The following is a 13,810-nucleotide window of genomic DNA, read 5'->3' on the forward strand; positions in this document are numbered from 1 at the left end:
CATTTTTTCCGATTACTGTTAAAATATACTGTAAAGTATTTACTCTGATACTGATATGATGTAATTTGTGTTGTACACTCACAACTTTACGTAGTATCCTTAGACTCAGAATTTCATTAACTGTAAAACGTGTTCATTTATCAGTAAAACATGCAAATGCCACTCTTTAGTAAACAACAATCTATTCCTGCAGACACATATCTTTCCAAAAACAATAATAAATACATAAATCAAAACCAAAACCAAATTGAGCTGAGTGTTTCTTTTTATTCACAGAACACAGCAGCCTTAAGGAAATGCTCCAAATTCGTCAGTTTACACAGTTGATCAAAGTGGAATTTTAGTGACAGGGTTCAACTTGGAATTTCCAGTAAATTTAGATTAAAATTCTCAATGCAGAGCCTGAGGATGTAAATCCAAGTACCCAAACTTATTAAACCGAGTCAAACTTACAATCACTGCAAAGCTAACTGCAATAGTCAGTGCACTGAACAAATAATCTCTTTAGACTGTAGCATAATTACATGTAACATTCAATACATTTAAATAACCCCACCTTTTAAAATATGAGGCAGAGGTGTGTTCATAGACAATTTGCACATTCCAAACAAGTTTAAAGTGATCACACTGCATGTGTTCATTTCCCTCCCTACAACAACTGAACTAATAATTTGGTTTCTTACGTGCAAGCAAAGAGTCTCAGTGCAATTCACAAGTGAACTTACTCAGCGTCAATTAACGCTGTCAGTGTGAATGGATTTATTTTCCACCTGTGACTTTTAGTAAATGTCAATTGCAGTGAGATTTATTACTACATCAATTTGACCACAAATAACTCCTAAAATTGCCAAGTATCTCTTAAGGTGGATAAATTAATTGAAATAAATACTATCTACTGTAGTTTAACCATCTGGCTAAAATGGTACCTCTGTGTTTTGTATTGGAGGATCTACATAAAACTCCCACTGCTACTATGGATAACTGATTGAATAAGGCTACATTATTATATGTCTCCCTGCCTTTAAACACACATTCAGAAAAGATCAGGGTGTAAAATTCTTCCCACGTTCTTCCTGCTTTTAAATCAGTGTCAAAACACATCGTTGTGGCTACTCCAACAGGAGTTGTGAGGTTTAATCTCTGTGAATACAACCACTCAAACAGCACAAAAATCAGAGCAAACTGAAAGGTAACTTGCCAAAAATCCAGATTGTGTTTAAAGGATAAAAAGAATGTGGTTGAAACACACCCAATCATTTTTATTTTCAAAAGCATTTTGTTATTGAAGGAACTGTCCCAGCTGTTCGATCACTACGTCGTGTCAAATACAAACTGACAATCTAGCAAAATCTGTTGTTCATTCAGATCATTTACGTTGTTTTTCATTTTCATTAGGACTAACAAATCTTTTTATTAATGTCCATGTCAATTTTGACAAAAATGACAGAGCTAAAATGAAATTGTACGTTTCACTTTTTTCAAACAAGTGACCTGTAAAGTTCAGTCTTTGTCAGTAAGTGAGCTTCTACAGCTCAACAATTAACCCTCAAGAAACCCTGTTTTGAACTTGGGTGCAATCCAAAGCATATCTTTTTCATAACACATCACTACTTCTGCAGCATCACACCTTTAAAAGAAAAACAAAATACCCTTAAGTTCCTCAGAGAGAACAACCAGGCTGTTAGTTTCATGTTGAGGTAACCAAAGTCAATCTGTTGGTCCCAAATCATCCAAGTTGGATGTCACCTCCCGGTAGAAGCACTGTCTTGCTGGGCACCGTGGTGTAACGGGGGTCCAGTTTGGGCACAAAGCCTTTAAAGTCTCTGGAAGCCTGAGTCCCAAACATGTCTAGCACCTGTCGGTTCATCAGAGCAAACCTAGAAAATCAGAGAGAGAAAAGGCCCTGTACAGTTTTATTGAAGACAACACGAACAAAGCTGATGTTGAATAAAAGTGACAACTTATCTAAAATATTGTTCGTTTATATGAGATTCCTGCAAAGTAACTTTGATATCTTCTTGTATGGTTTGGCTCAAAGCCTGATTAACAACAAGCACTCCAAGTACACAGGCCTCTGCAAGGCAGCTCAATCTCTGGGCACTATTTACTCTTAAGGGTAGTAATACTGTCATTTTCATATATTCATTTTGTTTTCATTGGTATTTTTAAACGTACTTTGAGAAGTTTGTAGCGCAGCAAAAATCAGATAAGGTTTACTTTAAATATACAAACATTTTGCAGGAGTAGGTAATGGATAACAGGAATTGATTGGTAAATAACTGGACATGAATAACTTGAGTTTATTATTTATTATTACACTACATTACATTTCTAACTAACTAGCCAGCTCATTCTCTTTCTCTCCACAATTCTTTGCAGGCATCTCATACTGGAGTCAACTTGAAAGAAAGGCAGATGAGAAATATAAAAGTGAGGTCAGAGGTCAAATGTGACATGATATTTGGATGCAAACTGTAATGTGATATTTAGAATCCCCACACACCAGTATCATTTCTGAAATGTTGCCAATACAAACGAATTAAGTAAATTTTAAGCATATTTTTAAAGACACAAGTATGACCTTATTTGACCTTGAAGAAGCGGTCAGAGGTTCAAAGTAAGATGACATTTACAATTTCCATACATCCATACCTGCCCTGGGTTAAACGCAGCAGGAACTTCCAGTAAGTTGGCCTGAGGTTCTGCACTTCCATCACAGCCTGTGTAGAAGCCATACATCAAGCATTATATCCTTGCTCAGCTTTAAAAAAGAAAAGAAAATTGTGTGAAGCATATGTATGTGAGTAAGAAAGCATGTTTACTTACAGCATGGAAGCAGATCGCAGTGGAGATGGCATATATGATTGTGTCTGCATGTGGAATGTAAGGCAACCGGCCAGCCTCAATGCCCTTGAAGTAGATAGTCTAAAGAGAGGGATACATAGGAAATGTTGTATATGTTAAGTGTATTTGTTGCAGTTTCTGAAACATGTTTACGTGGCTGCACATGTCAGTGATTACTACATAAAACCAGGCAGAGATACCTGAATAATGATAAAAATGTGGTATTTATCAATAAAGCATTAATTCTGTTTTTTTATATTGATACAAGTTTATTATTACATTTACACTTTAGTTCAAAGACAATATATCAGTATGAGGACCTTTTTTTTTTTTATTTCTATGATTTTTGTGTTTGTTTTTACCTCCACCAGCTTAGAAAAGAGATACATGGATATTGTTGTGCTTTTGTAGAAGAACATTGAAACTCCAGCCAGGAAGCCTTCAGGAAAAAGAGAGATGGAGAAACATATGAGAAAAGAAGTTAATCAGCAAAGGCACAACAGAATCCCGAGGAGGATCATTCTGCAGGGACTTTATGTGACAGGTTACACCATCCTGTCTCACCAGCTATAAGCGCATGGAGTTCATCATCAATGTTACGCATCCAGCGCAGCAAGCAGCTTGTTCCCTGAGTGAAAGAAAAGCACAATATACAACAACATGGCAAGGTTAGACAAGAAAAAGACAGGAAATCAAATGTGTAAGCAGGAAAGGAACATAATAAAGATACTAATAGAAAACAAAACAGCACATCTACCTTATAGATACTGACGAAGGAGCCTAGAAAAACCCCGAGTTGGAAGTTCTCTTTGTTGTAGAAGAGGGAGGGAAGCCGGGAGGGTTTCGAAAACATCTGTCTGAATGCTGATGGCACTTTAAGTAAACACTGAATCACGTAGCCAACACTGAACATCCTGACAAAACCCTACGGTGACAAATGATAACAAATCTTAATCAAGTATCATTATTTAAGATGTAAATGAATAAGCATTATGAGAACATCACAAAGGATTGGGATCACACAAAAACTAACTTCTTGGGAAGAGGGAGACTTACTTTGACACAGTAGGATATGCAGTTGTCATTATAATGTTTGCAACATCTGTGTCTTGGTCCCCGTTTGCATCTGGATTTGGGAAAAAAAAAAAAAGAAGAAGAAGAAAAATAGTTCATGTAAGCCACAATCCAACACACTGCCATGATGTCGGGTGTGTTTTCTCTCACATCGATTCGAGCAGTTTCCTGGTGGAGGATAGAAGAGTCTTTCTTCTAGAGTCAGGCCTTTCTGCTGATGGCTGTGAATCATCAGCCAGCACAGAGTGTGTTGGGATCTCTTCTTTCCCAATGATGAATCTAAGACAGAAAACACACACCACTTCTATAAACTTTTATCTATAAACCTTTTTCATCAGCAGTGAAAATGAAGGCATCAATAGAAACGGGAACAACTTACTTCAATGCGGAGAATGCAAAGCCTTTGAGACCATCTTTACTTCTATAGTATAAAACAAAATTCAGCTTAACCTTAAAGCATTAACACTTGCAACAATGTGTTCACTGTGCTGCTCTAACCTGAAGAAGAACATAAAGAGTGATGAAGTAATGCAGAACAACAGCACCTAATGGGAAGCAGAGAGAGAGAAAGAATCAAACACATGACTCATTTCACCACTGTGCAGTCTTGTCAGAACTATAAAGTCATAAATGCTTCTTTTTGGATCCGTTGATACTTTTTACTGAAGTCTGTTCAGTTTTCACAACTGGAGTTCCCTGTAGTTGCATTATTAGACTCATAATCCAACAACAAAAACAAGAGAGAGTCTTAAAAAAAAATTAGGTTGGCAGTAATTTACATGATCTAAACCTAACCCTGATAACAAGCTCATAGCCCCACCCTTTGACCTTACCTCGCCATGTTTAATGGGTTTGACGACACCTCGTGTCACTGCCATGCGAAACAAAGTCTCAGTGGCCTGAGAACAACATTACGCTATTAAAAATGCAGACACATAGCAAGGTTCACATACAACTACTAATATTCGAAAGAAGCGGCCCTTACAAGATTTGCCATGTATATTGTCAGCAGCCCTCTCCTGTGAGGATGAAAAAGAAAGAGGCGAAAAGGCAAAAAGTAAACTATGTGAATGAAACATGTTTGAATCTAGGAGAGGAGAGAAAAAACATACTGAAACGTAACAGACGGGCATCTCACCTGCTCTTGCGCTCCAGCAGGATGGCAATATAAGAGGCTGGCAGTGCTGAGCCAAACCCAACAGACCAGGAGTAGAAGCCTCCCAAAAGTCTCCTGCAGTTAAAATACACTGCATTATTTCACTTCCTTTTTTTTCCCAGCTGGGACGTTTCAGTGAAGACAATCCCACACTGTCAGCACAAGATTTTGTCAGCTCTTCCGTCTTCCATTTTTCCATGATAAGGAAAGTATTATCCAAGTATTTAAAATGCGCACTTATTGAAACGATAGACAAAGACAATCCAAGCTGATACTGTAGTCATACACTACTTTCTGCAATTCCCTTATCCACAAGGGGTTGCCACAGCAGTGCCAGCTCCTTATGAATAAGCAGATATCTCTGCATGTTTGATTGGCCTTCCTGACGTAACACCCAAGGGATTTGTATCTACTCCTGGAAGGTCCAGGGACCTTTTCCTTATTAGTCAAACCATGACACTATAGAACCACCTTTTACTTTACTCTAAATGGGACACAAATTTACAAAATTATTTAAAAAAAATGTTTTCTTAAACTAGCAAACAAGACCATAAAGTTAATAGTGGGTTTATTTTATCACAGATGTCCACAGAGGGTGACCCTAATGCAAACATGACCACAGTGGCCAGGACATGAAGCTGACACACTCAGATGCTGACAGGTTAAAGGAAAGGAGGCACACGTGGAAGAAGCTAAAGTGGCTTCAGCTTCAGCAGGTGTGGTTCACAGAACATGACCGTTCATGCTCAGTTTATCCATATATCATACTGTATACATTTCACTTTCGTTTTCATTAATAAACATAATGACAGTGCAGCTTAGTGCCAAGTTTGTGTTTACATACTCTAGACATGGGTTCACTGACCTGAGAATGCAGAAGAAAACGATGAAGAGACCCCCATTGGTAGTCAGGAAAGAGGTAGACCAAAAGATCTCTGGGATAAGCCTTTTTAAGTAGTAATCCTTCTTCCTTCTCCTTAGAACTGCTGCTATCTGCAAAGCACAGTGCGTTACTGCACACTGGAGATGCAAGACAAATACAGTTCCAACTCTGCTAAAGTTTACACTTACAGTCGTGACGAGTGCCCAGAGGGCAATGAAATTTACAAAGGGGGAACCTGGCTGAAGTTGCATGACATGTTTTTGCTCCTTTATCTCATCGGCCACATGTACAACTTGGACTTCGTACCTAAGTGCAACACTAGCGACGTGCCAGCCTATCTTTAGAGGTTTTCTGCGAACTACTAAGCCATTTTACTTTAGTTAGCTCGCTAACTTTAGCTATTTAGCTAGCCTCACAGTCTACAGTTATATTTCAGGTCAAACGTCTTACCAGGTAAAGAGGCGCGTATATTTTAAAGGACACCTCCAGAGCACTCCTAGTCACATCGGCAGCAGACTGCACACACGACGGGCTCCAAGTGTGGCCGATTTCGTAGCAGTTATGCGGTATTTTGCTGAGAGCAGCCATGTCTGTGCACAGTGACAGCAGGAAGGTGGTAGGCTGCCGTGCGCGTTCCCTAAAAGGGGCGCGGTCACGAGGATGAGCTATGCACGCGCCCGGTGCTGATCAATAAGGTTAGGAGAAGAGTCCTCTTTACACGGGTGCAATAACAGCTGTGACATTTTTATAGGTAGCCTGTTACAAGCAAGTCTTGCATCCAGCGACTAACCCAGATATGCCGAATAATTTCTTTGTTTCCGTCAGTGTAAACACACAAGTTATGGTTCAATTTTCAATTCAGCTTTATTAAGATTTGACCCTATCTCAAATTAGAAGCACAGAATGGAATTACTGCAATTATCTCCTCCATTAAACTCATGCTCTTATATCACGTGGTTCCCTGTCCCATGACAGTCAGCAAATCGAGGGCATCTCACTGCACTGTGTACAGTATGGAGAGTGATGCAAATTTTACAGAGCAGATATTCTTTGTTTAAAAACAAAATTAAATAGAACACTAATACCACACATCATCTAAAACTTGTTAGTTTTAAAGTCATAGATACGTCATATAGTTCACCAAGCTTCATGTATATTCTTGTAATGTCCCGACTAGGTCAGCAGGTGTCACCCTTGCCTCCGAAATTACGACACAAAATTTCAAGTTAGAGAATGTAAGGTTGTGTTGAAGGGAATGAGCTCAGTATGGTTTTAAGAATTTCCACTTGTTAAAAACCATTCAAGACTATTTTAAGAGGACTTTTTATTGTTATTATTTTGTTTGTTTTGTTTTGAATGCACTTAACACTGACCTATGAATCATCGAGTAAAAACGGATGAAACAGTGGGTTTTTTTTGCAAAAAACCATAGTTTGTTCCTATTTTAACTAAATCTGTCAAACATTTTAGTGATAACACAACTTAACAGGCATAAAATGGTATTTTTATCATCTACAGCACATGAACAGTATCTGAAACTAATGTTCTTAGGAAATAAGAAAAAATCCTGCAAATATATAGCTTGACATATAACTTGTTATTAAGTAACTTAAATAATATTTCGCTAAAACTTAGTAATCTTAAAGTAAAGAAGCTATGGTTATAAAAGGATTTTTGGATTCTTGCAGCTGGCTTTTCATAAATCTGTATTAGAAAACAGAGCTGCGCATGAGCCTAAAATCATGCCCAATATTTTCTACACTGACATTCATGAAAAATTCTTATTTCCTCTGGGCTCTCCTCCCTTGTTCTTGGCCCCTCACTGTGCCGCCCTATGTTTAAAAATTCTGGAACCGCCACTGGTGGCAACACCTAGAACCGTTAAAGGAAGATAAGGTAAAAAAAAAAAAAATTGAGTTCTTTGTGGGCTGCTATTTCATCAGTCTACTGTAGGATCAAATATAAACAAATAAAACTGTAAACACACATCAAAAGTGCTTTTTGTGAAGCTGAAAAGTCAAATTAGAGATCCGCAGTGCTTGGCACTGCCTCTTTTGCGTAGTGGATCTAACTAACCTAATTTCCCAGCAGACCGCTTCAATTAAATCCAGAAAGAAATAATTGACTTGGGAATACTTACTGGTTCTTATCCCTGCACATCAGATACTACTGGAGGCGTAGCCTCTGGCTGAATAGCCTGACTGTTTTGCTTTGAGTTTCGTAAGCGCTGCGGTCCAGACGGACATTCGCATTCACATGGAAGAGTGAAAGGTTACCACTTGTTCCTGTACCAGCAAAACCCGCTGATCACTTTGGCCAGCATTTTAGACTGCGATCAGCTGAATATGGCACGGACTTTGGGGTTGTTTGCAACTTGTTTGCTGATTTTTCTTCTTTCATTGGGCGCGAGCGGGGAGCGCGGCAGGGAGAGAGTTTATTATGTGGGGATCATTGAGGACTTCTGGGATTACGCACCAAGTGGAAAAAACCTGCTTAACGGGAAAGACATCGAAGACGATGAGTGAGTTGACATTCGGAAAAGTATGCTCAGATAGTGGCGGCACTAATTGCTTATAAATATTCATTTTTATTTTTAGCTCCTTTATATATAATGTCTAAGATCACTCACAAGTAGAAAGTCATTAAACTCATGTGGGAATAAAAAATAGACCGCGAAAGAAAAGACAGTTTAGAGATACAAAAAAGTTTTAGTGCAAAACTTGTGGATTATGTCGCGTGCTCGGGGTGTGACAGTGTCTAGACTTTGTGTGCTTTGCTGGCAGTCTAACGGATGTGCAGGAAAGATGACAATGACTAACAGCGAATTACTGTCTCCTCTCATTAGATTAGAGGCTTCCTTTACTGTGTATCTATCTGCCATGTGTCTTTATGTGCAGCCAATCACCAAAAAGGAGGCACAGAGATCCTGTCTGACAGAAGCATTTGCATCACACCATGGTTAGGAATTTAATGAGAGATGTGACAATGAGACTGTGTGACCCTTGCATTTCACAGTTTTCAATTTCTAGAAAAAAAAACATATAAAATAATACTGTTAATGCGGCTTGTACTTACATCACATGTAAGCATTGACAACTCACAACATTTGTCTGTGTTTCTGCTGTTATAGTTCAGGAACCAATACCTAATAATCAAAAATCCCTTTCTTATATTAAAAAAGAGGACATTAGACTGGACACATTTGCACATTTTTCATGAAATGAAGGAATGCACATGGGTGTTGCGCAATGATTGAGACAATTTTGTCCTTCCTGTCAGAGAAATAAATAATTGTGAAGCATAAGGGAATTGCTTCATTCTTACACAATACATGGCATTCCTAAATTTAACTGAACCTCTGGACGTGCTAATAACGTTCTCAAAGTGTACAGGCTGTACTTAAACTGTCTCAAGCTGTTTAATCACTGCAGGGCATGTTTATCTTTGTTAGATATCATATTGTCTTTTCACTCCCATTTCATGGCAAACTGAATTCACAAGAAGCTTTAAGATGTTTCTTCCTGCCATTTGTATCCCATCATTTAAAATGTGGAATTGCGTCAAATCAACTTGCAATGCGTTTGCATGGCATTAGAATAATAAAGCCATTTGTCGTATTATAAGACAGAGAAGGGGAAACGAATAGGCAGTGTTGGAGCAATGTTAGCACTATTTTTGCTTTGTTCGGGTTCTGACTGAAACAGCGGTAATCAGACAGGCATCAAGGTTTTCAGTCAAAATCATTTGAGAATCTATTTAAGATAATCTTACTTCCAAAAGTGCATCAGCTACAGTTTCAACAACCTGTTATTAGCTCCCCAAAACATGTTATTAAAATAATGATATGTCTAATTGTTAAAGACCTGCAACCACATGCAATTTGTTCAGTGGCTTTACATCTATTCTTACACCAGGTAAGATCTAGTTCTTGTTTGGTCTACAATGAAATTCTAGCCGTTAGACAATAATCAAAATTGTATAAACTAAAAGATCTATCATAGCCTTTTGTGAAAACCTAGAAAGGCAATGCACTTACTTTTGCTATATTTGTACAAGTTTGATTGAAAGTTGGTGTTGCAGCGTGGAACTTGACGTTGACCCTAACAAATACAAATGCAAGAAGAAAAAAAAAGCATTTTTCTTGTCTGTCTCCTACACACTCTCGGAATTCTGTATAATCGCTCCACTGTGTGTCTCACATTCTTGTTGTTTCCTTTTCAAACTTTCTCAGGCATGCATCAATATTCCTACAGGGAGGGCCCCATCGAATTGGAAGTATTTACAAGAAAGCTGTGTTCAAAGAGTATACAGATGCTTCATACAGTCGCCTGTCTCCTCGACCTGATTGGCTGGGCTTCCTGGGACCCATACTGCGTGCTGAGGTTGATGAAACTATTGTTGTCCACTTAAAGAACTTTGCAACCAGGAACTACTCTATGCATCCCCATGGGGTTTTCTATGAGAAGGATACAGAAGGTAAAATGTTCCATACTACTGGATATAGACAGAAAAATTCATGGTGCTTTTGCACACAGAGGCACACCTACAAGAACAAAGTGCTGTCAGTGAGGGATACAAAGTGTCATTTATTCATACTGAATGATACCGATTGTTGCTGTGTTCAAAATTTGTAATAAGAACTGAATAATATAACTTTTTAAAAATCCAAAAGGGCTTGAAGTTACATGAAATAGCTACCATTGTTTATGAAGTTCCAAGAAGGCGTGGTACTGTTCTCCTAGAAACAGAAGAAAAAGTGGCACATCACAATTCCAGAAAATGAGTGACTGCTATGGCAGATGTTTTATAAAGATATGTCTCTTAGGTTTTCTGAACTTTACAGCTCTCTGCTATGCAAGAAGCTCGTACATCACCCACCCCCACCCCAATCATGTGAAGGGGAAATCCTGCCGGAGTACACTTGAGAGCCTTGTGGAAACTGAGACTACAGCTGCAGTCCTTTCCTACTTAAAATAGAGAATGGTTATTGTTATACTTTGTGTCATGGTTTAAAATCAGCAATTTTATTAAACATGAGGAACGCTAAGTGGCATCTTTTTGCTCAAACTGGAACTTGAGCTGAAAGATAATGAGATCACATGTCAGTGGTGTCAGCACATTAAGATACTGAGAACTGAGAAAGCAGTTAATTTGTTAAACCTTGTCCCGACATTCACACTGTATCAAAGATCAGTGTTCTCGTGACTTCTCATTTATGCTTTGTTTTCAAACACACTGCCATAGAAACTAAAAGGCTTACCAGAAAGTAGAAAAAAAACAACAAAGAAAATGAATACTACCTTGACTTTTGAAATCTACTTTAAATACCGGTAACATCCTTGTAAATGTTTTTTAATATTTTCTACAAAATTCTTATTGAGACTATAAACTATAATATCTCTGCTCGGCTGCTTTCTGACCAGAGTGATCTCTTTGCAAACATTTTCCCTTCGTGTACCAGGTGCACTCTATCCAGACGGGACATCAAGCAAGTTGAAGAAAGATGACTGTGTCTCTCCAGGAGGCAGCTATACCTACCGCTGGGAGGTCAAGCCTGAGTTTGGCCCCACAGATGATGATGCCAACTGCTTGACCTGGGTCTACCACTCTCATATTGACGCCCCCAGGGACATCTCCTCAGGACTTATTGGGGCGTTACTCACATGCAAGAAAGGTACAAATATATTTGGCAAATATATTTGATTGTATGTTTGGTGTGTTTCATACAGTGTTTTGCCTGCTGTATGCAGCTTTCTGTATGCACAAATTGTATGTTAAATCAAATGTATTTCTACATCCTAAGCCAGTAGTCTCATTCAGAAACAGCCTTTGTAAAAAATAACATAAAAAAATTGCTTTACTTGAAAAACTGCCAACGAAGGATTGCCGTGAAAATCGCACACAGTGGGACACCAGAAGGAAACAAAGATTACGCATGCTCCTTTTCTTTGAGTGCAGGAGCCTTGAAGGAGACTAATGAACTAAATGCAGCCGAGGGAGACTCTGCCGCAAAGTCCGCCCGCAGTGATGTCGACCAGGATGTTTTCTTAATGTTCAGTGTGGTGGACGAAAACATGAGTTGGTACTTGAAAAACAACATTCAGAGATGTTTTGATCCAGAAACAGTTGACCCAGAAGACCCAGACTTTAAAGAGTCCAACCTTATGCACGGTGAGAGATAGATATTTAAAGTCTTTTTAGGATCATTTAATACTGGACTAACTGCACACATTCAGTCGGGCCAAACCAGCTGATGCAACTCAGCAATCTGCATCATATAGTTTAAAATGTGTTCACAGGGAATTCACTTCACATTTCTAATTCTGACAACAAAGGCTGTAGGAGAGGTTTTTGATGGCTAAATGTCTCATTGTCCTCTGATTGTGTGTGTTTTTCTCTGTGTGACAGCTATTAATGGGTACATGTTTGGTAACCTGCCTGGAATCGAGTTATGTCAGCACCGCGCAGTAGCCTGGCATTTGTTTGGGATGGGTAATGAGGTAGATATTCATTCTGCATTTTTCCATGGGAATACCCTGCTGGACCGTGGTCACCGCACTGACGTCCTTAGCCTGTTCCCAGCCACGTTCGCAACAGCCGAGATGGTCCCAAAAGCAAATGGAAAGTGGTTGCTGGCCTGCCAGGTTAATGACCACTTGCAGGGTAGGATGCTTGACCTTTAACCTATGTGTCACCTTTGACCTTCTGCTACAGCACTTTGCTGACAAAGGAAATACCCTTTTCATGGGGGTGCTGCTGTTTTGTCAAAGCCTGAGCATTCCCACAGCAGAGATTAGTATTTCTACTCTGAGCCTGCCTGGACTTGTAAAACACTTTCTAGAACTCAGCTGAATTTAAAAGCTGAAGGGTATGAGCAGACATTTTATTATTTGTTATTATTTTCAGGCTGCCCAAAATCTATTGAACATAACATTGAGAGAGTCATACAATGACTACCGCTAATTCTTGTGAAGAACTATTACTTTTTATAAGGCTGTGCTTTTTATAATGGCTCTCTCTTTTTCCTGACCCTTTGCAAAAAAAAGTAACATTACTGTTTTATAAACCTATTTAGGCTGCAAATCACACAACTGACAGTTTTACATCTTGTAGATCTGCTCAGAATTTTGAGAGTAAACCCAATTTCCTAAAAGATAAGCAAGTTAAACATTTAAAATGAACTCTGGAATGTTTTTATCATTTTATAGACAGTTACTGTAGCCTGGAGACCTGCTCAAAGGTCTACATCTCAGTGAGTTTTTACTTATCTAAATTATGGTTTGTACGTGTGTGTGTGTGTCTGTGTGTGTGCTGTTCCAGCTGGGATGCAGGTCTTTTATGAAGTGAGGTCGTGTAACAATGAGGCCGGATCCATGCTGACAGGTGGAGTTGTAAGGAATTACTACCTGGCGGCAGAGAAAGTCCTGTGGAACTATGCCCCCTCAGGAAGGGATTTGATCAGCAACGTATCCCTTACTGAAGCAGATAGGTGAGCAACATATTGCAAAATGCAGTCTAAATAATGCCCCAAAGGTTTATTCTGTTCTCTGGACAAGGCTACATCCAGATGAACAGAATCAACTTTTGGGGATTTACTTACCTGGATGATTGAGCATGCATCAAGACAGTCTAAATAATGGTTTACATGTACCTCAAAATAAAAGTTGATTTATTATTTAGCCCAAAAAACTCAAGAAGAGACTTAAACCAAACACACCATCAGTCAAACCAACATAGTTTCATGCCAGGTTTCCCCCAAAACACACTCAAGATACCTTTATGGGTTGATCTTGTCTCTCTATCTCTGTCAGTACTCCTAACTCTAAAATGGGGCTTGACTTTCTGTGTGCATG

General features: G+C 38.8%; 2 protein-coding genes across 2 annotated transcripts in view; one reads left to right on the forward strand and one right to left on the reverse strand.

Moving 5' to 3' along the window:
- Positions 1-246: 246 nt before the first annotated feature.
- tmem135 (transmembrane protein 135) lies at positions 247-6,611 on the reverse strand. Its single transcript, XM_005948182.3, has 15 exons — positions 6,408-6,611; positions 5,940-6,067; positions 5,057-5,149; positions 4,904-4,937; positions 4,752-4,817; positions 4,417-4,463; positions 4,298-4,339; positions 4,069-4,197; positions 3,901-3,970; positions 3,602-3,769; positions 3,409-3,472; positions 3,207-3,283; positions 2,827-2,925; positions 2,653-2,720; positions 247-1,877 (listed from the first exon to the last, which is right to left on the reverse strand). The coding sequence occupies exons 1-15, from the start codon at positions 6,543-6,545 to the stop codon at positions 1,727-1,729; spliced, it is 1,374 nt and encodes a 457-aa protein (XP_005948244.1). The 5' UTR covers positions 6,546-6,611; the 3' UTR covers positions 247-1,726.
- Positions 6,612-8,104: 1,493 nt separating this feature from the next.
- Positions 8,105-13,810, forward strand: part of LOC102305268 (ferroxidase HEPHL1) — a gene marked incomplete at its 3' end in the record, with an annotated part of 8,248 nt that continues 2,542 nt past the window's right edge. Inside the window, 6 exon segments of the mRNA XM_005948183.3 lie at positions 8,105-8,478; positions 10,189-10,433; positions 11,419-11,631; positions 11,916-12,128; positions 12,366-12,620; positions 13,278-13,446. Of these exon segments, the coding sequence (XP_005948245.2) occupies positions 8,303-8,478; positions 10,189-10,433; positions 11,419-11,631; positions 11,916-12,128; positions 12,366-12,620; positions 13,278-13,446 (1,271 nt within the window).

The sequence above is a fragment of the Haplochromis burtoni genome, unplaced genomic scaffold, assembly GCF_018398535.1.
Source record: "Haplochromis burtoni strain Fernald_Lab_line unplaced genomic scaffold, NCSU_Asbu1 Contig_570, whole genome shotgun sequence".
Classification (NCBI taxonomy): Eukaryota; Metazoa; Chordata; class Actinopteri; order Cichliformes; family Cichlidae; genus Haplochromis; species Haplochromis burtoni.

What these genes read in the sequence shown, in the direction of transcription:
- tmem135 (XM_005948182.3), bottom strand. Translation starts at nt 6,545, where the DNA reads ATGGCTGCTCTCAGCAAAATACCGCATAACTGCTACGAAATCGGCCAC. An exon ending in CAATATACATGGCAAATCTT is followed by an intron (nt 4,818 to 4,903) that starts GTAAGGGCCGCT and finishes TGTTGTTCTCAG; the next exon opens with GCCACTGAGACTTTGTTTCG. An exon ending in GCATATCCTACTGTGTCAAA is followed by an intron (nt 3,770 to 3,900) that starts GTAAGTCTCCCT and finishes TTGTCACCGTAG; the next exon opens with GGTTTTGTCAGGATGTTCAG.